Source organism: Tupaia chinensis, unplaced genomic scaffold (assembly GCF_000334495.1).
Source record: "Tupaia chinensis unplaced genomic scaffold, TupChi_1.0 Scaffold000311_2, whole genome shotgun sequence".
Classification (NCBI taxonomy): Eukaryota; Metazoa; Chordata; class Mammalia; order Scandentia; family Tupaiidae; genus Tupaia; species Tupaia belangeri.
This window is the reverse complement of record NW_006159803.1, coordinates 6556887-6582424: the sequence shown is the minus strand read 5'-3', so window position 1 is coordinate 6582424 and position 25538 is coordinate 6556887. Positions and strand designations below refer to the sequence as shown.

The 25538-nt window shown below is 42.3% G+C and overlaps 1 protein-coding gene across 2 annotated transcripts in view; it reads right to left on the bottom strand.

Moving 5' to 3' along the window:
• DIXDC1 (DIX domain containing 1) overlaps positions 1–25538 on the bottom strand; it is a 78613-nt gene that overhangs the window by 8432 nt on the left and 44643 nt on the right. For both annotated transcript variants that reach the window (XM_006150987.3, XM_006150988.3), the window contains 10 exons: positions 22669–22758; positions 20016–20069; positions 17947–17997; positions 13432–13536; positions 12948–13001; positions 12376–12468; positions 12225–12296; positions 10203–10292; positions 8490–8651; positions 7715–7781 (listed from right to left, as the gene is read on the bottom strand). In XM_006150987.3, coding sequence (XP_006151049.1) covers positions 7715–7781; positions 8490–8651; positions 10203–10292; positions 12225–12296; positions 12376–12468; positions 12948–13001; positions 13432–13536; positions 17947–17997; positions 20016–20069; positions 22669–22758 — 838 coding nt within the window. The remainder of the gene's footprint in view (positions 1–7714; positions 7782–8489; positions 8652–10202; positions 10293–12224; positions 12297–12375; positions 12469–12947; positions 13002–13431; positions 13537–17946; positions 17998–20015; positions 20070–22668; positions 22759–25538) is intronic.

Here is a 25538-nt window from a genome sequence, read left to right as displayed (position 1 = left end):
TTATTTAATTGGGACCAGCAGTTGGTGTAATGGCTATGTCGCTGGACTCCCACGTAGTTGACCTTGGTTAGAGTCCCGGACCCGGTGGCTTAAACTCATGCCAGGCGTGTGGACGTGCATGCCCAGGATCCTGAGAGGAGAATGGAGGAGAAGGGATTGCGGCGTGGCCATCTTCCCTGGGGGGGGATTTCTCGCTTTCTGTCTCTCTGTCTCTCTCTGTCTGTCGGGCGAGCGCACGCACCCTATAGCACAAACCTCTCCAAAAAAAGAAAAAAAAAAGAATTATTTAATTGTATTTTTTTCCCATTTGACCAGAGAGAGATGGGGGGAGGGGCAGGGCGGTGAGAAAGCAAACCACCAGGTCTAGGACTCAAACTGCACTTGGCCATGTGGGATTCCAGCACCTTAATCACCATGCCACCTGCCATGTGGTAGATTTTGAGATTATAAAAATCAATTCCATGTGGTCTCTGACTGCCAAGCGTTTACAGTGTAGTATGGACAATAGACACAATTACAAATATTGCCAATATGCTAAAATCAGATTTGTGCAAGCTGTATCAGGAGACTGAGGATGGAGAGGTAAATTCCCTTTGGGAAAAGGTTGGGAAAGCACCACAGTTAGAGAATCCTTTTTAAAACAGCCTTACAAAAAGTCATGAGCGAGAGAAGATGGAAAGGATATTTCAGGAGATGCAAGGACATATGCAAAGGCATGAGATGGAATCATGTCTTTATAAGAGTTAGGTGAAAGTGTAAGGCTGTGGCATAAGGAATATGCTGGGAAGAGGATAATAAAGTAGACACAGCTTGGATCACAAAAGTCTCTGACTTGTAGGTCAAGACTTGAAGATACTCATCTTTAGCTATGGGGAGGTGTATAAGGTGGTGAGATGCCCAGACTAGCATTTTAGAAAGGTCAATCTAGCAGCAAAATATGGATCAGATGGGAGAGACTCTAGAAACCAGTAGTCCCATTAAGAGGCAATTACAGGTGGCGTGGTGGTTAAGGCACTGGACACTCCCACATGGCCGACACACTGTTTGAGTTCTGGACCTGGTGGCTTGTTTTCTCATTTTCTTTCTCTCTGTGTGTCTGTCTTTCTCTGGTCAAATGAAATAAATGAATGAATAAAAAAATATCAAATAAATAATTCTTTTTTTAAAAAGGGGAGGGGGGACAATTATAACAACCTGAATGGCTAGCTCCGTGGCTCGGTGGTAATGTGCTGCTCAACAGACACCAGATTCCACCATGGCAACCACAGTGTGAACCCCCGGCCCGGTCAGCCTGAAACATACTGGGTGAGTACTCGCACAGGTGCCCAGGATCTGACTCTCTCTTCCTCTCACACATACACTTACTTTCACATGTATGTACATGTATACTGTCATAACTAAAGAGAAAAAAACCCTGAAAGATGAGGAAGAATATGATGTAGCCCTAGAACTAGAGAAAGGATGGATTGGAAAGAACTTTAAAAGATAAAAGTTGAGCCAGATGGCTTGAAGGTTGGGACAGCTGGATCCCACATGGCTGACTAAATGGTTCGAGTCCCAGACTCTATGGGTGGGACTCACATGCATGTATGCCCAGGATTGCAAGAGAATGGAGGAGAAGGGTTTGCAGCATGGTCATCCCCCACTGGTAGGTGCTTTTTCACTTTCCTTCTCTCATTCTTTCTGTTTCTGTCTCTCTCTGATAGCAAAAAATAAAAATAAAATGAAGGGTAAAAGTCTTGGTACCAGGGATATAGTTGAACATAAGGCATAAAAGGGAAAAGCTGAAAACAACTGAGATTTGTCATCTGGAAAGACAGATGTGTGGTAATACCACTACCTAATTCAGAGGGACAAAAGTGAATTAGTTCACCTATTCATATAAGATGTCCATTGGGTGCCTATTATATGTCAAGTATTTAAGATGTACAAATAAGTTAGATATAATCCTTATCTTTAGGGAGCTGCATGTCTAGAAGAGAAAGAGACAGTTAACAAACAATATAATAAAATAAACATGAAAATATGGGAGACTGGACAGTGGTACAGCTGTAAAGCATGACACTCTCTGAGGCTGACTCACATGGCGAGGTTCCAGGTGCACATCCAGAGCCCTCCCTGATATTCCAGGTGCATGTGTTCCTGTGATCTAGGACTGGCTAGAGCTGGAGGTGGACTGTGGCACCAAGACCCTATTGGGGCTCTCTCACTCTCACTTGCTAATAGAGGAAATAAATAAACTTTTAAAAAATAAAAAAAAAATTGCTATAGTCTGAAATGTGTTCCCCCAACAAGTTCCTATGTTGAAGCCCTAACCCCCATGTGACTGCATTAAGGAGGTGATTACCATTAAATGAGGTCATGAAGGTGAAGATACAATAGAACTGGTGCCCCATGAGAAGGGGAAGAGACGGGAGCTGTTTCTAAGTGAGGACACAGAGAGAAGGCACCTTCCTGCAAGCCAGGAAGAGAACCCTCACAAGAGCCTGACCATGTTGGAGCCCTGATCATGTACTTCCAGCCTTGAGAAGTGTGAGAAAATACACTTCTATTGTGTGTGTCTGCTCGTTTGCTTTTTTCTTTACTTTTTAAAGATTTTATTAGGGGGTGTGTGTGCTTGCTAAAGAGAGAGAAAGTGAGAAACCATCTCCATGAGGGATGGTCACACCACAATCTCTTCTCCTCTACTTCTTTTGAGATTTTGGGCATGTATGTATACATGCCTGGCATGTTTTTCAAGATGCCGGGCTCAGGACTCAAACCATACAATCAACCATGTGGAATTCAGCTGCCTAACCACCATGTCATCAGCTGGCTCCATGCTCTATTTTTAAAATATAAAATGATTGTTATTTTTCCTTCAGAGTAAAATGTCAAGAAAGGAAGTGGGTTCAGAGAGTAGATTATACTTTCAAGAAACCTGGGAAGAATAAAAAGGAGAAAGGCAGAGCCAGAAAAGAATGAAAGAAAAATATCTTAAACTATTAAGATTTGTCTTGTATCTCTTATATGCCCTACACTGTACTGTCCATATAATATCTGACTTAATGTTCAAATCCCTCAAGATTATCTCTGTTCTACAGACAAGGAAGCAAAAATTCAGTGACATTAATTAATTATGACTCTTGTCCATAGACATGAACTGCTGAGTAGCAGAGCCGAAATTGTACCCTAGATCTGTGTGATTCTATATTCTGTATTTTTCCCACTCTATTATTTTGTGGTCAGTTTTAGATATGAACTTCTCCCTTCCTTCTTTTTTGTTTTTGTTTGCTATAGTGTGTATGAACTTGCTGGAAAGAGACAGACAAAGAATGTAAGAACCCCCCCCAACACACACACATACACACACCCCAAAGGAGGGCCATAAGGCAATTCCTTCTCTTCCACTCTCCTTTCAGGACGTAGAGCATGCACACAAATACTCTGGCATATTTTTCAAGTGCTGCGTCTGGGACCTGAACTGTGCAGTCAGCCATATGGGACCCAGCAAACTTAATCATCATGCCACCTCACTAGCCCAGGACATGAATTTCAAATGCCTTTGGACCTACAAAGAGATATCCAGTAGACATTCTAAAGCATAGCCCTGAAGCTCAGAAAAGAGCTGAGTTTAGAGAGAAAAGTTTAAAAACAGAGACCAAGCAGTGATATAGCTGAACCCACAAAGCACAGGTCCTGGGTTTATGTCCTAGGACTTAAGTTTATGTCCCTGAGCACTTTGGGTATACACACATGAGTACTCCTGGCCCAGGCCAGCTGAGGGGTGGATCACAGCATGGGGACCCTGTTGGAGGTGCCCTTCTCACTCAAAGAAATAAACCTTAGATAGATAATAACACGTAAGAGTAGTTAAAGATCAGAGAGTGGAGGGATCACTTAAAGAGAATATGAGGCCTAGGTTTTCAGCTTCAAACACATTTCAGAACACATTGACCCTCAATGTTACAAAAAGAAAAGGAGATTTAGGCAAAGTTAGTGATCAGAGAGCTAGAATGGAAACTGGGGTATCTAGTTCCCTAACTGCAGTCCAAAAAGGGCAAGTCCCCAGTGTATCTCTTTTTTTAACCTTTTATTAAGAGATTTTTACTATAGGGTGTGCACGCTGGCCAGAGACAGAGAAAGAAAGTGAGAAATCCCCAGAAAGAATGGCCATACCACAATCCCTTCTCCTCTTGATATTTTGGGCATGTACACACATGCACCCAGTGTGAGTTTCAAGCCACCAGGTCTGAGACTCGAACCACAGTTAGCCACGTGGGAGTCCAGCACCTTACCCACTATGCCACCTGCAGGCCCTGTTCCCAGAGCGTCTTGTTCATCTCAATTTCTCCAATGTCAAACAGTGGCAGCACAGATGGATGTAGTATTGATGGAAGGAGCACAGTCCCACCACAGTCCTTTCTTCTACAAATCACTTTTCCACCCTGTTGGGATTCTGGGCATACACCCACATGCACCCTGAGTGTTTTTCAAGCCACTGGGCCCAGGATTCAAACTCCACAATCAGCCATGTGGGATCTGACCACCTTAACCTCTAGGCCACTTAGCCAGCCTATAGCCTGTTCTTCTAAGAAATGTGGGGTGGAAAAATAAAAAATATGTCAGCAGCGAGAGGGCTAGGAAAGTTATATAGATTTTTGTATATTCAGTGGAGACATTTAAGCTTGTTTGTGAATATGAATAACACTAAAAGCTTTAGATTAACATCCTAGTTTGCAAGGAGCTGTGAATTTATTTGTCATATTTTGAATAACCACTATATATACACAAAATGATATTTCTAGAGAGGGAGAAATTTAGACTTTTGAAAAGAGAATTTCTAAATATTTAGACCTATTTAAACTGGCAGTTTATACTAACCTACAGAAAGTACTAAAGAGGATGATAAAATATAAATCATTTAAAGAAAATAGAAATGACTATTCCAAAGCAACGCTAGAAAAAGAAACTGAAATCTTGGAACTAAAATAACTTGTTTCATTCCCAGTACAGATGTCTCATTTGAGAATGTTTTTCTACAAAAATGTTATATTTCAGATTTGTGCAGATATTTTAAGTGTTTTACTTTGTTTTTCTAGTAATGTTTTTTAAAATTATATGTAAGGCCAGCAGGTTGCATGATGGTTAAGGCACTGGACTCCCACATGGCCAACTTTGGTTCAAGTCCCGGACTTGGTAGCTTGAAACTTACACTAGGCACATGTGCGTACATATCCAAAACCCCAGGAGAAGAATGGAGAAGGGATTGTGACTTGACCATTTTCCTGGAGGGTGCTTTCTCACTTTCCAACGCATTGTCTCTCTGACAGGCATACACATCCTATGGCAAAAGCCTAAAAAACTGTATATGGGCCCAGACATGGTGGCATGTGTTGCTGAGATACTGTTCTCCGCAGGCTGGGACCACATGGTGGGCCTTGATTTAATTCCTGGTCCAACCTATAGCCTGGGCATGGTGGTATGTGCCTGCAATCCCACCAATCCGGGAAACTGAGGCAGGAGGACTACAACACAGTGAAACTCTGTCTTTAATTAAAGGGGAAAAAAAAGTACATGTAATATACATAGAAAACTGGTTCTAGTCTGCTGTTTCCTACTTGGTATCTTTTTTCAGATATTCTTAGATTAGGCCTAGAAAAAAGATAAGAAACACCAACAATATTAAAATAAAAGGTAAAGTTTAAACCGAATAGAAATTACCAAAGAGAGTAGATTTATAAGCTGGGAAAAAAAGGGGGGGAACAACACTGAATTGGGCTACCTAGGTGGCATAGTGGCTAAGGTGACTGGATCCCATATGGCTGACGTGGGGTCTAAGTCCTGGACCCAGTGGCTTGAAAAACATAGGGTGCATGTGTGCACCCAAATTCCCAAGAGGAGAATGGAGGAGAAGGGATTGTGGCATGGTCATCTCCCCTGGGGGTTGCTTTCTCACTTTCCCTTTCTCTGTTTTCTCTCTGAGAAGTGCATGTGCCCTATAGCAAATTAAAAGAAAGAAAGAGAGAAAGAGAGAGGGGGAGAGAGAAAACATTGAATGTTGTTTTTCAAGCCACTGGGTCCAGGACTTAGACATATAATATAACATATATATTTATATGTTATATGTATATATATATTATATTTATGCATATATGTTATATATGTATATAGATATAAATATACATTATATATATATTTTTTTACTTTTCCTTAAGAGAGATTTTTGCTATAGGGTGCGTGCACTTGCCAGAGAGACACAGAGAATAGAGAGAAGAAAGCAAGAAATCAATACCCGGGGGGGATGGCAATGCCGCAATCCTTTCTCCTCCATTCTCCTCAGGATTTTGGGTGTGCATGTACATGCACCCAGTGTGTTTCAAGCCTCTGAGTACAGGACTCGAACCATGGTCAGCCATGTGGGAGTCCAGCAGCGTAACCATTACACCATCTGCTGGTCCCAGTGGTGCAAATATTTTGCAGGACTTAAAGTGAATGACCTAAGCACTCAATCTTTTGGGAAAATCTCCAAAGAAATTAAACTTTCAGCTTTTATGAAAAAGTAGAAAGGGTTTTTTTGCTTTTTCTTGTTTTGTTTTTGTGCTGTCTTGGGACTATATGAGTCCATTTCTGTTGTCTTATGTTTTGTACTGTTTAGCATGAGATTGTGTATTTTCCAAGAAATTTTACCCTCTGAGTCAGTGCATCCTGCTAGTGGTTAAATGATACTCTGGATGACAGAGGTAGTGATGATGGCATATGTATTCATAGTCCTAGAATTTTGTTATTTTCACCACTGCTACAGAAAACAAAATATTATGAAAGCACTACTAGAAAGATTCTAGGGACCAGCGGTTAGCGTAACGGCTATGTCGTTGGACTCTCATGTAGTCGACCACAGTTCAAGTTTTGGACCCAGTGGCTTAAAACTCCCGCCAGGCGTGTGTGCGTGCGTGCCCAAGATCCCGCTCCCACACAAAAGACAAAGATCTTGTTTTAATCACAAAGTACCTATTATGTCATGATGCAGGAATTAATGCCCATGTCCTAACATTATTCTACCTATGCATTTTATTTTATAACTCTGCAGTTCATAGTTTGTTTTTACTAAACATTTTTGTATCTTTAATATATTTTCACAGGGATGAATATTAATCAATGGCACTTTTTAAAATGATTGACCAATATTTCACTATACGGAATACCAGATAATATTTTGATCACTTCCTGTTGATCATTTAGGTTATTCCTAATTTTCTGACCTTTAAAGGAAAAAAACACCAAATTATTTTATAATTGTTCAATTATTCCAATAGCATTAACACATAAATGTGAAATTATTAGGTCAAAAGAAAGATTCTAGGGACCAGCGGTTAGCGTAACGGCTATGTCGTTGGACTCTCATGTAGTCGACCACAGTTCAAGTTTTGGACCCAGTGGCTTAAAACTCCCGCCAGGCGTGTGTGCGTGCGTGCCCAAGATCCCGAGAGGAGAATGGAGGAGAAGGGACTGTGGCATGGCCATCCCCCCCGGGGGTGATTTCTCACTTTCTGTCTCTCTGTCTTTCTCTGTCTGTCTGGCGAGTACACACACCCTATAGCAAAAACCTCTCAAAAAAATAAATTAATTAAAATTAAATTTTTTAAAAAAAGAAAAATTCTATACAAGAATGAGAAAGATTAAGTTTCTGAACCAAAATGCTTGGCATCCTTACTGAGCTGTAATGGGTACTTACTTGAATTAGGGGGCCAGGACTCCCGGTATTCACCACCTGCTTGAGTTCTGGGTGACTTGCCCCGAACCTGGAGAGCCATACAAAAATCACGGCATTTATGATCAATGGAAAAACTTAACTAGAAATTTACATCATAAAGGTGTACCTAGACTATATACTTTTCTACCAGCTCTTTTTCCATAGTATATAAAATTGGACATATTTACCCTAACAATAATCATGCATGTTTATAAAAGACTTTTTAGTTTCCAAAACATTTTCCCTATTTTTCTCATCCAATGGCAAGCTCATTCAGGGAGAAGAGGAAAGGAATACACAGGAGGGGGAGACCCAGTAGTATCAAAACCTGCAATGCCTTAGATAGCCCTGCAGTTGCTGAGAGCAGTATTTATCAGGTACTTCCTGGATTGTCAAACCATGATAGTCAGTTCCACTGAGGAACACCAAAGAGGAAGAGAACTGTAAGGTCAGCAGTGTTTTATCTGTTTTAGCACTGCCTTAATCCAGATTAAAATGGAAAAAAAAAAAAAGTTGCCTCAGGGACTGCAATGCCTTAGATAGCCCTGCAGTTGCTGAGAGCAGTATTTATCAGGTACTTCCTGGATTGTCAAACCATGATAGTCAGTTCCACTGAGGAACACCAAAGAGGAAGAGAACTGTAAGGACAGCGGGGTTTTATCTGTTTTAGCACTGCCTTAATCCAGATTAAAATGGAAAAAAAAAAAAAAAGTTGCCTCAGGGACTTGTCTAAGAGACCCCATGGCAGGAGGATTACCTTTCTCTCTTGTTTCTTCTGTGTCTCCATGACATGCAGGCGCTCCATGAGGCTGGAGATGCCCTGCTCCAAGCTGTCAATGGTGTGGTGCTGAGGATCATGGCCACTGAAACTGTTGCGCAGGCTACGGAGAGCATCTCGGACAAGCTGCAGGTCACTGGTCTATGGACAAACACAAGGTGCTGTCAGCATAGCACAGCGCAGTATTATTACTTCTTTTCTTACATATCAGAAGGCGCATCTACTTAGGAGAGAGAACGAGAAGCACCACTCAGCGGGGTGTGGTCACATTGCTATCCTTTTGCCACCATTTCTCCCGGGGTTGAGATTTGGGGCACGCATACACACACATGCCCATTGTGTTTTTTGAACCACCAAGGCTGGGATCTGAACCTCAGTCAGCCATGTAGAATCTGGCTCCCTGTGCACAGTACTTTTTGCCTTTGCACTACAGACCTGCCCCCACGTCTTGGTGGTTAGACTTAAGACCACAGAAGAGCCAAGTTTCTAGAACAGATGTTTCTGTGGAGTTGACGGGGAAGGAGGAAACTATAGGAAATTTTCTTCCATATATCCAGGCCTACTGTTTACCAACTAATTTTTTTTTAATTGCTAGAGGGCATATGCACTCACAAGAGAGGAAGAGGGAGAAAGCACTTGCCCTCCACATGGGGCATGGTCATGCTGTAATCTTTTCTCCTCCATTTCTCTCTCTTTTTTTAAAAAGAATGATTTATTTTATTTATCATTACTATTTCCTTTTTTAATTTGCCACAGGACACATATGCTCACCTGAGACAGAGACAGAGAGAGAAAGTGAGAAAGCAAACCACCAGGTTCAGGACTCAAACCATGGTCAGCCATGTGGGAGTCTAGCACCTTAACCACCATGCCACCAGCTGGCCCCTCTTCTCCATCCTCCTCCCCTGGGATTCTGGGCATGTACATGCAAACACTCAATATGTTTTCTAAGCCTGCTATCCCAGGATCCTTTTTTTTTTTTTAATTATTTATTTAACTTTATTTATTCATTCATTTTTATTTTGACAAGAGAGACACACACAGACAGAAAGAGAGAGAGAGAAGGTGAGAAAGCAAGCCACCATGGGAACCAGCAGTTAGCGTAATGGCTATGTTGCTGGACTCCCATGTAGTCGACCACAGTTCGCGTCCTGGACCCGGAGGCTTAGAATTCATGCCGGGCGCGTGTACGTGCATGCCCAAGATCCCGAGAGGAGAATGGAGGAGAAGGGATTGCGGCGTGACCATCCCCTCTGGGGGATGATTTCTCCCTTTCTGTCTCTATGTCTCTGTCTGTCTGGCGAGCGCACACACCCTATAGTGAAAATCTCTCCAAAAAAAAAAAAGAAAGAAAGAAAGTCACCAGGTCCAGGATTTGAACCGTGGTCAGCCATGTGGGAGCATCCAGCACCTTAACCACCACGCCACCCATTGGTCCCATATCCTGGGATCCTTAATCACTGCACTACAGGGCCAGCCCTGAGGCCCTAAGCTTTGATTCAGATACCAAGTCTCTCACATTTTTTCTTTTTAACCTCACATCTTTACACACCAAAAACAAACAAACAAACAAAAAACAACCCAAGAATTAAGAAACTGGAATGTAAGAAGCCTGGTCCACTGGTGATGCCTTGGCACTTTTCTGGTTTCAGCCAAAAGTGGCAAGTGTATACTCAAATCCGAGGAACTCACCCCTCTGTGGTTGATGGAAACAGCTCCTTTTCCTGCCGCTGAGAGGAGAAAACCATTGCTTTGAGAGCTGTGACTGTTGTAGTTGGTCACCTGGAGTAGCAAGAAGAAACGATGCTTGTTAGATGTTCCAACTTACTTTTCTTCCATATATTTACCTTTTTTTTTCTTTTTGCCAGAGGGCATGTGCACTCACCAGAGAAAGAGAAAGAAAGGGAAGGAAAGGAGAAGGGAGAAAGCACCCCCTGATAAGGTATGGTCACATACTCATTTCTACATCTTGTTGGGATTTTGGTCACATACACACACATGCCCTGTGTGTTTTTTTCAAGCTGCTGGGGCTAGGATTTGAACTGAGTTTGGCTATGTGGGACCTAGACTTTTTTTTTTTTTTTGAAGTTTTTTGCCATAGGGCACATGTGCTCACCAGAGAGAGACAGTGAGAGGGAAAATGAAAAATCGCTCCTCAAGAGGGATGGCCATGCCACCATCCTTCTCCTCCACTCTCCTCCTGAGATTTTGGGCATGCACGCACATGTACCCAGTGTGATTCTCAAGCTGCCAGGTCCAGGACTTGAACCATAGTTGGCCATGTGGGAGTCCAGTGCCTTAACCACTATGCCATCTGCTGGCCCCAGGGATCTGGATCTCTTAACCAGTTAGCTACAGGCTGGCCTCATTTATCACTTCTTGACATAGTACGTAGGTGGTTCTTTAAAATAACTTATTTATTTTATTATTATTGTTATTATTTTTCATTTGCTATAGGGTACATATGCTCACTAGAGAAAGAGACAGAGAGAGAGAGAGCGCGCGTGCAAACCGCCAGGTTTAGGACTCGAACCACAGTCAGCCCTGTGGGAATCCAGTGCCTGAATCACCACACCACCTGCCAGCCCCAGCAACAGGTTGTTTTTTTATTTTTATTTTTTAAATGTCTCTATTAACATGTAAGCTTCATGAGTACAGATTTTTCTCCCCTTTTGTTTATTGCTCTATCCTCAGCACTTGACACTTGGCCCTCATTGTTGTGTTTTATTTTTTGGTTTTTGGTTTTTTTGGGGAGAGGTTTTTCCTATAGGGTGTGTGTGCTCACCAGAAAGACAGAGAGACAGAAAGTGAGAAATCACCCCCTGGGGGGATGGCCACATCACAATCCCTTCTCCACCATTCTCCTCTCGGGATCTTGGACACACGCACATACACGCCCGGCGTGAATTTAAGCCACCGTGGTCGACTACATGGGAGTCTAGCGACATAGCCATTATGCTAACTGCTGGTCCCTTGGCCCACATTGTTGAATACAGAATGAATGAAATGAAAACCTGAGCCTTGAAGTCCCTGACCCAGACTCGGCCATGGCCACTGGAGGGCCTCAGAAAGCTCTGGGGCCTCCTGCCTTAGTTTTAGCATTAAAAAAATAATAAGAAGAAGAACAATGACTAATTTTTTTTGTCTGAGACTATGCCAGGTGGATTTAATAGGACTATGTTTGGTTATCTGGTGGATTATCACATGCATTCCTCATAATGACAGCAAGAGTTGCTATTATCTGTTTTCCAGACAAGCTTTACTTTTAAGCTTCAGAAGCTGAACGACTTAATATCACACAATGCTGAAGTAAACCTGGAACATGAAACCAGTTTTCTCAACTAAACCTACACTCATAAGCCCCTCATCACACAGCTTTTTTTTCTTTTTTGCTATAAGGCACATGTGCTCCCCAAAGAGACAGAGAACAGAAATCAAGAAAGCACCCCACCCCCTGGGGGGATGGCCACGCTGCAATTCCTTCTCCTCTATTCTCCTCTTGGGATTTTGGACACAAATGCACATGCACCTAGTGTGAGGTTTAAGCCACCAGGTCCGGGCCTTGAACCGTGGTCAACTACATGGGAATCCAGCAACATAACTATACGCTATCTGCTGGTTGCCTGCATAGCTTCCTAACAAACTGCTCTGGGTCAGAAACACAATCTTCCTCTTTGCCTTGTTTGTGGGAGGAGAGCCCAAGCTGTAGGTTACCTCGTCTGCCTCTCTCTTCATACAGTGAGCCAGAAGGACATCTTTCTGTTCTAGCTCCCGTTCTAGATCCACCTGCAAGACAAAGACTGAATTAGGACAGGACTGTTTCAGGCCAAAGGGCAGGAAAGTAAGCAGCTGAATACGTCCCGACCTGTTGGTAACTGGCATCAGAGAGCTTCCGGAGTGCGTCTTCCAACTTGGCCTGGTGCTGCTGAAGGAGGCGATCCTTCTGCCCCAGCTCTTTCTGCAATAGAGACTGAGCTTTTGGACATGTGGCAAGACCCACAACAAAGAATAGCAGTTCACCCTTTGCACTGTGACTTCTATCCGAGCAGAGTAGAGCCACAGGGGCAACAGTCCTGTCCTCAAGCTACAGGAAGGCTACACACTGAAACGGTCTTGGCAGTGCAAAGGACTCTTGGAAGCATAAAGGGGAAGTAACTGCCACTTGCAGCAGGGCCACTATGTACCATGCATGCTTATTAGAGACAAAGGTAAGACTAGAAACTGAAGTTTCCAGATTCCCAGTTTTCTGTTCCTTCTCCTAGCTATGCTATCTATTCTTCAGGGATAGTGAATTGAGAAATATTTAAAAAAAGAAAAAAGAAAAAGAAAAGCCCTTCTAGAAAGCAAACAGAATATTTAAGTGCTCTTTGAGCAACAGCCACAACAGGCTGTTCATAAAAAATCAGATAGAAGTGATTTACAAACTGATATTCTTACTTTGTATTCTCCCAAGAGCCGGTTCCTTTCATCCAGCTTCCTTTGCAGATCCACCTGCAAGAATAAGAAAGAATTCACTGGTATAGAGGTATAATCTGCCGACCTTCAAGGAAAGTGCTCAGTAACCAGAATGAACGTTGGCAGTTACAGTGTACAGCAATACAGCATGATTGCGGTAAAAACGACAGCTCTTCTCCAGGTCGTCAGTGAACTGGGGACAGCAGAACCACAATGGGGCCTCTTGTGGTCTCAGAGCCCTCCAAGTAGAAGAGGGGCTCAAGGACTTTCCTGTCCAGCATAGTGTAAGCTTTCACCTAGGAACAGAGATGAGTCTGATGGGGAATAAAAATTAACTGCCTACACTGAGGACACGCAGCCCAGAAGCAAGATAAGAGAGATTAGGATGGCAGATGTACCGCACTTCGAGCAGTATCCTGTTCTGCTCATGGGGCTCATGAGGTCAGAGTTCATTCATGTAACTCACTGTCTGGTTGTGCAGCTCATCTTTGTCCATATTTGCCCTCAATAATTCTTGTTTGAGCTGAAGAACAGATGTGTCTTGCTGAGTCAATCTCTGCTGCAAGGCATCCTGGGGAAAAACATTACTAATTATTGTCATCTCAATCAATCAGCCTGCTATGACTAAAAATTACCAAACCCTTTACTGTGTATCCAACGTTGGATGTGGCAAACTGGGAGGCAAAAGGAGTATAAACACCTTGCCACAAAAGCCAAGCAGGGTTTTTTTTCTGTCTCTTTCTAGGACACTAGCATCTGAAGGAAAACCCTATCCATTGTCCTACCAAGCAGACTGGAACTTGATTCTCCCGCACAGACTACTCATCCCTACCCTGTAAGTCATTCTTGACAGCGTGGGATCCTACAGAGAATGAGCCGCTCAGGGAACAGACGGACCTAGATTCCAGGAAGTCTTCCACTTACTGCTTTGACATTGACCTTAGACAATCTCTCTGCTTCCTCCCACCTGGGTTTCTCATCCCTCTTGGGGATACAGCTAATCTAGGTCAGCTCTTTTCCCTTCTACATCTCTGCTCAGTCACTTCCCCTTTCCTAGAGAGATGGTCTTTATCCACAATCTATTCATACATTGGGTTGTCAGAAAAGTCATGATGTATTTTTTCTATGTAAAAATGCATCATGACTTTTTAAATAATTACTTGATTTATTTATTTATTTATTTATTTATTTATTTTAATTTGACCAGAGAGGGACAGAACAAGTGAGTGAGAGAAAGGAAAGAGGAAAAATGAGAAAGCAAGCCTCCAGATCTGGGACTCTAACCACTGTCAGCCATGTGGGAGTCCAGCGCCCTTAACCACCACACCACCTGCCGGCCCCACATCATGACTTTTCTGACAACCCAATAAAGGTCCTGGGATCACTTGCACTCCAGTTCCAGAGTCTTCCTGCTGTTCCCATTGGCTTGCAGTGCCTTGCCTAGTCTTGACCAGGACCAGGATTAGAGTTCTGCTGCTGAAGAACTGTTCTTGGACTGATGCTTCCTCTTCCCAGTTTCCTTGGACTTAGTCAGCTTTGGGCCATCTCCCTCTCAGCTTGGACTCTCTCAGTTCCTACTCTACTTGAAAAATGGTGGGCTAGATATATTGCTTATAAGGGCCAGTTATAACACATTCTTCCAAGCATGGTGACTTCCAATGGTACTAGCAGACTGGGACAGCATTCTAGTATATTCATCCTGACTCTTCTCTTTATGACCCCAAAGAAATGGTATAGGCTTTCAAGAATATGGGAGTGCCCCTGCCCTTTTCTTTGCTAAAGAGCACAACACTTACCAGAGAGATACAGTAACACAGAGAAAGAGAAAGCACCACCTAATGGGACATGGTCACACCACAATCCCTTCTCCATTTTTCCATCCTGTTGGGACTTTGGGCATATACACATGTGTCCCTAGAGAGTTTTTCTGGGGCCAGGATTCAAACCTGGTCAGCCATGTGGGATCTAGCTCTCTTAACTGTCAGGCCACTGAGCTGCCCAAGGAGCCTTTCGTAATTATGCTGTCTGCTATATGACAGTACTTGGGCAAAGGTATTCTACAGTGTCTCTGCTATCAGGAGTTTAGAGGAACATTTTCCAAAGTGTGCTCCATAGAATTAAAAAAAAATTATTTAATTCCATTTATTATTATTTTTCAATTTGACCTAAAAGACACAGAGAGAAACAGAGAAAGGGAAAGCGAGAAAACAAGCCGCCAGATCCAGGACCCGAACCACGGTCAGCCATGTGGGAATCCAGCGTCTTTAACCATTATGACACCTGCTGGCCCTTCTCTTATTTAAAAAAATAAAAAATTATTTAATTTCATTTAAAAAAATAAATTATTTAATTCCATTTGTTAATTTTATTTTTTAATTTGACCAGATAGAGACAGAGAGACTCCATGGAATGTTAATGAGTGACATGTAGAAAAGGTCCCACTGTGGTTAATAATTCTAAACATTTTTAGGCCAATCTCTTTATGACACACCTTCCTAGATTTCTAATATGCTATTATGCACTGTGACTCTTCAAGCCTGCAGGGCATTTCTCAAGCTCACTTGATATGGAACACTTTTGTTTCTGGAAGTATTTCAAAACACTAAGGCTATAGGAAAAATACTGAAAAGACGAGAGTTACACTCTAGCCCAGTCCATAAATGAGCCTGCAGGGGAAAGGGGGAAAACAGCAGCTGAAGAACATCATCTACTTCTAAGTACTTACTTAGTTGATACATATCCCTCTTGGGAGAAGTAACAGTACAGTCCCCACCTGTCCCCACCTTATTTGTGGATTTCATTGTCTATGGTTTCCATTAACCATGGTCAACTGCCGTTGAAAATAGTAATTGGTAGGGACAGCAGGTGACGTGGTGGTTAAAGGCATTGGACTCCAACATGACTGACCGTGGTTTGAGTCCTGGACGTGGCGGCTTACTTTCTTACTTTCCCTCTTTCTCTTTCTCTGTCTCTCTCTGATCAAACTGGAAAATAATAATAATAAATAAAGTTAAATAAAATAATTCCTAAAAACAAAAAAGAAAATAGTAAGTGGCAGGGACAGTAGGTGGCATGGTGGTTGGAGTGCTAGACTCCTACATGGCTACTAACCACAGTTCAAGTCCTGAACCTCACAGCTTGCTTTCTTACTTTCTCTGTTTCTCTCTGGTGAGCACAAATTAAAAGAATAATAATGATGATAAATAAAATGGAGTAAGTAATCCTTCTAAAAAAAATAGTAAATTCCAGAAAAACAATGTTAAAGTTTTAAACTGCACACCGTTCTAAATAGCATCATGAAGTCTCACACCATTCTACCTGCTCTTACTGTGCCTAATTTATGAAGTACGCTTTATTGTAGATATGTAAGTATACTAAAAATACACAGTTCCGTGCTATCCATAGTTTCAGGCATTCACTGGGGGGGTCTGGAATGTTATCTCCCAAAGGTAAGACAGGACTACTGTATATTCATGGTTATTAGATCACTGTGTGAACAAAAATTGGAAATAATCTAAAAAGCCACCCATAAGAGAGTGATTAAGTTATCCTAGGAACACATGATGAAATACTATGTAGTCATAAAAAAGCCTAGGAAGGTCTTCATGAAATATTGGGTTGTCAAAAAAAAATAAAAATAAAAATAAAGTGTTTTTCTATGCAAAAATGCATCATGACTTTTTCCATGACCCCAACAGAATGATCTCCAAGACACATTGCTAAGTTAAAAAAAGCAAGGTGTCGGGACCAGCAGTTGGTGTAATGGCTATGTCACTAGACTCCCAAGTCGTTGACCACGGTTTGAGTCCTGGACCTGGTGGCTTAAACTCACGCTGGGCGCCCACCCAAGATCTTGAGAGGAGAATGGTGGAGAAGGGATTGCAGCATGGCCACCCCCCCGGGGGGGATGATTTCTCGCTTTCTGTCTCTCTGTTTCTCTGACTTTCTGGCGAACGCAGGTGCCCTATAGCAAAAACTTCTTCAGAAAATAAAACAAAGGCAAAGTGTCAAGATGTATTTACAGTATATTACTATTTGGGTAACAATGTGGGGGAAATGACATGCCCACATACTTGCTGATAACTGATAAGTTGCCACCAGGGAGGAGAGCTAGATGATGTGACTGGGGGACAGGGCTGGAGGGGAGATTTTTTGCAACTTATTCTTTTGTGCCTTTAAACTATTTGAATGTTATTAACTATTCAAAAACTAACTAAATTACATTTCCTTAAAAAGGACATTCTTTGAAATGCAGGAAGAGTATACATATAGAGACACTCCAGGCAGCACAGACAGAAGTGGCAGCTCCATGAGTCATAAAGACCAGAAATAAACCTCAGCAAAACAAAGGTGTATTCTTCAGCATGTCTCACTTCCCACCCACAAAGCACTTCCTTCACCAACAGCACAGGCCTGTTAAAGGACCTGAGCAGGTCCCAACTATCCTCCTAGCTCACTTTTTTTTTTTTTTTTTGGTAAATAATTGTCTATTTATTATTGTGTTTTAACTTGCTATAGTCATCAGAGAGAGACATGGGGTAGGAAGAGTGAGAAAGCAAGCTGCCAGGTTCAGGACCCAAACTGCAGTTGGCCATGTGGGAGTCCGGTATCCTAACCACACCACCTGCTAGCCCCCTAGCTCACTTTCGAGTGTGTCCATGCACACACACTCATCAGTAGACTACTTTGTAGAGCCTTCAAAAAAATTAAAGGTTAGGGTCAGCAGGAGGCATGGTGGTGAAGGCTCTGGACTCCCACATGGCTGACTGTGGTCCAAGTCTTGGGCCTGGTGGCTTGCTTTCTCACTTTCTGTCTCTTTCTTTTTCTCTCTCTCTCTTTCTCTCTGATGAGAGCACGTGCCCTGCAGCAAATTAAAAATAATAATGATGATAAATAAAACTAAATAATAAAACATTTAAAAATAAATAAAATTAAATAATTTTTTTAAGTAACAAAAAAAATTAAAGGCCTTCCTTTTTACCTTAATCCCCTGTAGATTTCTGGCTTCTTGTTTACATTTCAGCAGCTCCTTCTGCAAACCAAATATAGTTAGATCAGATGGTGGCATCTGGGTTGCTCCAGAAGCATTACCTCATTCTGTCAGCAGAAAGACAAAACCCAATTGGTCATTCTATGAAAAGTTAACTCTATATGGAGGCAGAAAGCAGATGTGGTCCAGCAAGCAGCAGGCCTGACCCACAGAAATAAGAACAGGACCCATTCTATTCTTTTCTGTAGTACCCAGACTCAACTACCCAGGTACAGAAAGGTCTTGCCAAGAAAGAAGATACCCTATATATTCCCATAGGATCTCATTTCTATATTTAACAGCATCACTGATGAGAATATCTAATCATAATCATCTAAATCTCTCTCACTGAAATATAAGGTCATACTTAAATATGCCCACCTGCAAAACCATTAGCTAGTCTCAGTTCTTAACATTCAGCAAAGAGTTGGAGTGCTTCTGAGTCTCTAAGATGGTCCAGTTCTTTGCAAACAAAAGCACATTTAGCCCATTGATGAAATACTGTGTATGCTATCTTTACTTACAATAGAGTAAGTACATGTCCAACACTGTCACTAAGAAACAGGATTTAGAAGGGGAACTGAGACCCCACTCTCTCCTTTTCCTATTTCATCATCAGAGTCTGCAATGAACATGTCTAAAATTAAGACTTTTTATAAAGTTTACTTCTTCCATGAGAATGATAGAGATAGGCACCCTAACAAAGTCTTCATGCTAAAATCCACCCCCAGTCTCAGCCGGCCCAAATGAGGGGCTCATTTGTGCTGAGCGTGCACAGGAAGGTCTCAGGACATGAACCTAGGGTCTTCTCATGTTGGTCCAGTTGCATAACTGCTGTGTCATTGTTTGGTCCCCTATAATGAGGACTCTTAACCTGGCTCAAAGTGTTCACTGAAACCTCAGATCTGAGGCTGACCCTATGGCTTAGTGGATAAGGGGGCCAGATACCACATGGTCAACTGGGGTTCAAATCCCAGCTCCAGTTGCTTGAAAAACACAACAGGTACATATGCATGCATGTCCAGAATCCTAGCAGATAGAGAAAAGGGGGAGAAGGGATTGCAACATGACCACATCTCATTGAAGGTGCTTATTCCTTCTCTCTTTTTCTATCCTTCAGCCTCTTTCTGTCTCTGGAAAGCTCATGTATCTTCTAGCAACTAAAAAAAAAACAAAAAATTCAGTCTGAGTGTGTGTATATGCACACATGCACATTTCAGGGAAGAGAGGAAATAGCTTTTGTCATACAGTTATGACTCAAAAAAAAACAAAAGCCATTGACCTGAAAGAATTCTGGGGTGTATTCATTTAAAAAAAAAAAAAAGTCAGGCTTGTGGGGCCAGCAGGTAGTGTGGTGGTTAAAGCACTGGACTCTCACATGGTCAACCACGGTTTGAGTCCTGGACCTGGTGGCTTGCTTTCTCACTTCCCGCCCCCACCTCTCTCTCTGGTGAGCTCACATGCCCTATAGCAATTTATAATAATAATAATAATAAAACCAAAAACACAATGATAGCTCAGCCACAGTGGTGGTGCAATAGTAGCAGGTTGCTCTGCAATGCTAGTGTCATTTGCAAGGTTGGCGTTGGGCTCTTGAGCCGACTTCTGCACGCTGGAGGCACACACATGCATGCTGTGATGTTGGCAGGCTGGGAGGACTAGGGGTGGATCGTGGCATAAGACTGCATAGAGGGTACTTACCTTTTCCTCCATCTCTCTCATGAAATAAACTTAAGATGCCACACTGATATTAGATTCTTTCTCTTAATTAAATAATAAAAGCTGTGAAACATTTCAAACACATACAAAGGTACTCAAAAATGACATGGATGTTGATTACCCACCACTAAGGTTAAACAGTTAACACTTTTTAGACATATTTAGAACATATCTCTTTCAACTAGAGATATGCAGGTAAAGCTCATGTCCCATATTTGCAATCTCTTTCCTTCTTTAAGTTGGTGTGTAGCATTCCCATAATTTTTTCAAGGGTAAAATGTTTAACCTGTGTCCTGTCATACCTTTAGGTCCTGATTCTCCTCCATACTCTGATCCAGACGACTTTGGATTATAATCTGAATATAAGACAAAAAGATAGTTATGTACCTATGTCATACCTCTACTGTGAGTTATGAGGCCATTTATTTTTTTAAGAATTATATATTTATTTTATTCCATTTGTTATTTTTATTATTATTTTACTTTGACCAGAGAGAGACAAGAGAGTGAGAGAAGGGAAAGGGAAAAAGCAAGATGCCAGGTCTGGGATTTGAACCGTAGTCAGCCATGTGGGAGTCCAACACCTTAACCATTGCACCACCTTCTGGCCCTGAGGTAATTTATTTAACAAGTATTTACTGAGTACCTACTAGGTGCCAGGTCTATACTGTGGATACAAACAAGAATAGAAAATAGTTGTTACCCATTCATAGAAGCATATGCCCAAGATGTAGCAAGTAGATCAATGTGGATAAGCTAAGAATATGAATGCATGCAGGGCTGCAAGGGGTGGGGTAAGAGCAGGGAGAAATGCCAAGGAATGTGTTCCAGTTCACAAAGGGTTAGTGAGAACAGTAGAGAATCGGTGAGGAGTTTTATGCAAAGGATGACAAAATGAGATTTGTCTTTAAGGTAAATTATTCTTGCCCTCTTATAGAAAATCAGAGGACAAGAGTGAAATCAGGAAAGCTAGTTAAAAGGCTGCTAGAAGACTAGACGAAGGCCTGAATTAAGTGGCCCAAGTAGACATGCACGCACGTGCACCCAGCGTGATTTTCAAGCTGCCAGGTCAGGGACTCAAACTGCAGTTTGCCCATGCGGGAGTCCAGCACCTTAACCACGATGTCACATGTTGGTCCTGACATAAGACATATTAAAGAGGGCAAGAAGTTTTGGTGGTTGGACAGAGGACAGTAAAATATGAATTTAGGATGCATTTAAATTGAGATGCTAGGGTCCAGAGGATGGTGTAGTGGTTACATCACCGGTCTCCCATGTGGTCGATCATGGTTCAAGTCCGGGAACCGGCGGCTTAAAATTCACTTCGGGCATGTGTGCATATGTGCCCAAAATCCCAAGAGGAGAGTGGAAGAGAAGGAATTATGGCATGGCCATCCCCTCTGGGGGATGAGTTCTTGCTGTCTCTCTAGTGAGTGCACATGCCCTACTGCAAAAATCTCTCTTAAAAAAATAAATAGGGGCCAGCAGGTGGTATGGTGGTTAAGGTGCTGGACTTCCACATAGCTGACTGCAGTTCGAGTCCCGAACCTGGTGGCTTGTTTTCTCGCTTTCTTTCTCTCTCTTTCTCTCTCTCACTCTCCTTTTCTGGTCAAATTAAAATAAATAAAAAATAAAAGTTAAATAAAATAACGCTTTAAAAATAAATAAATAATCAAGATGCTTATGGGGTTTATTTGTGGGGATAATGAATAAGCTGCTGCTTGCCGCACATACAAGCAAGTCTAGAATTCCATAAAGAGCTGAACTGGAAGTGAATATGTGAAAAGCAGGTGAGAAATGAGTGGATCTTAGACAGATAGCATTGCCCAGGCGAATGTGTAAGTAAGACAGATCAGGGTCCACAGTGGGACTCTGAGGAGCACTGACATTTAAGTAGGGGCAGAAAAAAGAAGCTTCAAAGGGAACCTAAAAGTAAACTCCGTGAAGGTAGAACCTTAGTTGTATTTTGTCACTGCCATACCTCCAATACCTTGAAACAGTGCCTAGTACATAGTTGGCACTCAGAACACATTATCCTGATTGAATGTATAAAGAAAGGAAACCCAGGGCCAGATGGTGTCATGGTGGTAACACACACTCTTTGAAACTGACCCACATTGGGAGCTCCAGGGTATTGTCAAAGACCTCCTGAGTATGCAGGGCACACATGTACCCAGGATCTGGGGCTGACTGAAGCCGAGGTAGATGGCTGCTCTGTTTCTCTGTCTTTCTTGCTCATGGAAGAGATAAATAAAACTTGTTTTCCCCTCTATTTTGCCAGACGGTATGTGCACTTGCCAGAAAGAGACAGAGAGACAGAGAGTGAAAAGGCACCCTCCATGGAGCGTGGTCATGCCACAATCCTCTCTCCATTTCTCCCTCATTTCAAGCCTTTGGGCACATAAACTCATGCAACTAGTATGTTTCTTAAGCTGCCAGGTCCAGGACATGAATCGTGCAGTCAGCCATATGGGATGCAGTGCGTTAAATACACACCACAGGCTAGCCCACTGAAACTTTTTTTAAAAGGAAAAAAAGCCAGTCCTGTAGCATAACAGTTGGGCTTTCTATAGAAGAGGCTGGATCCTGTGTGGCAGGCCAGAATTTGAATCCCAGCCCTTGTGGCCTGAGGGACACGCTACGTATGAGCATGAGTGCCTAGTGTCCTGGTGAGGTGGAGAGTTGGAAGAGGAGGTAGGGAGTGGTTATAGTATGGCCAAGTCCCAACAGGAGTCCTCTCTCACGTGCCCATATATATATATATATATATACACATACATACTCTGGCATAAAAGAAAGAAAAGAGAGATAAAGAAGGAAAGAGTCAAAAATGTAGAAGGAAAGTCAGGAGAATTTGAGTCAGGAAAGAGCATCTCAAGGCGTGGTCAGTAGTGCCCAATGCTAAGCAAATACAGAAACAATATTCAGTGTGTCGACATGAAAGAAAAAGCTCACCAGTTGTTCCTCAGGATTGACTCCTGGTTCCCGGAGGGCCAAGGGCCTCTCCTGTTCATCTTCTGGTAAGGATCCGTTGAGCAGTAAGGCCTGAATAATCACAAAGACAGAAAGAAACTTAACTCCCCATCAGGTGACTTAGTCCAGAATCAGACATGGTAAGCTCAACCCCAAATGAAACCACAAACCCAGGTTCTTCAAGAAATCTCCTTAGTAATTTTTGCTCCTTAGATACCTCCAGTAGCTTATCTTGGGACTAATTCCTTTTGTCAGGCCCACGCTCAAGGCCTCCTTCATCTCTCTAGACACTCGAATTCTCTGCTTGAAGGCTCCTTGGCCTCAGAAGAAAATCTAAAAACAAACCTTCCTTTCAGAAGTGACAGAAAATATTTCAAACTGGAACTGCTCAGACCAAATTTTACCAGCTGGAGAGTAAACTAAAAGAAGTATAGAATTACCCTGGCTTAGAAATGTGTATTATAATGAATAGGCATTTGGAAAATACTTGGAGCACTGACTCGTTTGTTTGTTTTAATAATTCTGCATTTATACTCCCTAGGGCAACCTGGATGGAAGCAAAAAGAAACCATTCTCAGAGTGATGGCCTCATTCATTTCAACTCCCCACAGTAGGCCATTTTCACTAGAATACTGGTGGGTAGAGAAAGGAGGCAAGTTTACTCTAAGGCTAAGGCAGCTCCAGCCTCAGGCACCCCCCAGCTTCAGGCACCCCCACATGTCTGCCCCTTCCAATACCTAATATTGTATTCATAATTTTATAATCTTATTCTAAAGAAGTTTCCCCTGACTGTGTAGTTTGAGTCCCAGATCCAGGAGTTTGAAAAAACACACTGGGCACATGGGCATATGTGCCTGGTCCCCTCAATTTTTAAAAAATATTTTATTTAACTTTATTTATTTATTTACTTTTTTTTATTTGACCAGAGAGGGAGGGAGGGGGAGAGACAGAGAGAAAGCAAGCAAGCCGCCAAGTCCAGGACTTAATCCGTCGTTGGCCATGTGGGAGTTCAGTGCCCCCAACCACCATACCACCTGCCAGCCCCCACCCCCAATTTTTTTTTAACCCAACCATCAGCTGATTTACCACACACTAATAAGCTTTTAATAAATTAGGCACCAGCAGGTGGTGTAGTAGTTAAGTCACTAGACTGCTATGTGGCCAACTGTGGTTCAGTTCCTAGACCTGGTGACTGCTTTCTCACTCTCCCTTTCTCTCTCCGTTTCTCTCTGGTCAAATTAAAACATAAATAATAATAACAAATAAAATTAAATAAGTAAATAATTCTTCAAATAAAATATTTTAATAAATTAAATGAATTTGGTTATCTTACAGAGTCATAAAAAGAAGCATGGACACTATAAGGAGTTCCCAGAGGTGGGGTGCAGGGAGCCAGGGCAGAGCAATGTTACAGAAATATCAATTCGAACTGTTTGATGAGCTCTAAGTAAGGCATATGAGTAAGTCAGAACCCAGGGCGTGGCTTAGCATGCAACTTGCTCATCACTGAAAGAGTTCAGAAGCCCATGGGTGCTGTGAGCCCTTTTGTACTCTACAATGGAACTGAATTCTCACTGTGATCATGTGGCTGTGAATCAGAACTCCTCTGTCTGCTGAGAATATTAAGATGTTGACTTTCTGCCTGTTGATTTTTCTTTTTTTGGGGTCTAATCTGCCACAGACTAAGAAATGCAAACCAAATTAAGAGCCAAACTAATGGGCATCTATGCTCATATAATGCAAATTATCATGGGAAAAACCTGGCTGAGTATCCCAAAGTTCTCCACAGAATAGTTCTACTAAATCACTGTACAAAAACAAAAACAAACACAAATACATTCCATGAAGATATGCCTCAATGGGATAGCAGAAAAGGAATCTAAAAGGCTTCACAAGCCAGACAATACAGAGCAAATGGGGGAAACAAACAACTTTCTTTGGGAACGTTTATGAAGTAAACATTCCTCCAACCCTCCTCCTTTCCTGGGGCATATATTATGCAAATTGTTTTACCACAGCACCAATCCCCTGTTTTTCTTTAGGAACCCTTTGTGTCCCCACCCTGTGGCTGGCAGACTGGAAGCACGCCCTCCACTGCCTGCCGGCTGCCAGAGCTGCACACATAATGTGGGCTTTGTTTGCATGTCCATAAATATTTGACAATTCAGAAGCAGTGCAGTTCCCAGCATAACAGAAAGGAATATTCCTAGGCAGTTTCAGGGTCATCGGCAAACACAGGGTGCATCCCCCAAACACAGATGGATGCACAAAGACAGAGGATTGAGGGGGCCATTCAGGGTGGAAGCTACGTCAAGTGGGACACCGAGCTGGTACCACAGGTATAGGAAAAACTGAAGGGCTTTGTTGCTCTGAGAAAGTCTCTTCTACCTGATCATTATGCCTTGGCATCCACTTGCATCAGGACTCAGAGAACTCTTTTGCTAGACTCAAATGGAAACCTGGCAGCATAACTGGCTCTTACACCACGCCTGCTGGAAAATTCCTAGGAGAAAAATCCCTTACTATTCACAAAGCTGTTCTTTGGTGAAAGCTGTGATTGCAGGTCTGTAGCTGCACACAGGGGAGAAAGACACCTGAGAAGCAGTCAGAATCGGGTTCGACAGGGGTCAATACTGGCTCCAGGGCTCGTGTAAATCCTAACAGCTGTGCTATAAACAAGAGTCCATGAAGACAGTTTAAAGTATTCACATACAAAAAATTTTCTGCTCTTTGTGGGCTACTCCTAATTCCCCATTCGACTTTGATCTCATACAGAAAACCAATTTATTTTCAATTAATATTAGTGATTAAAAAAATAATTAATTGATACACCAGGATAAACTCCAAGGGAA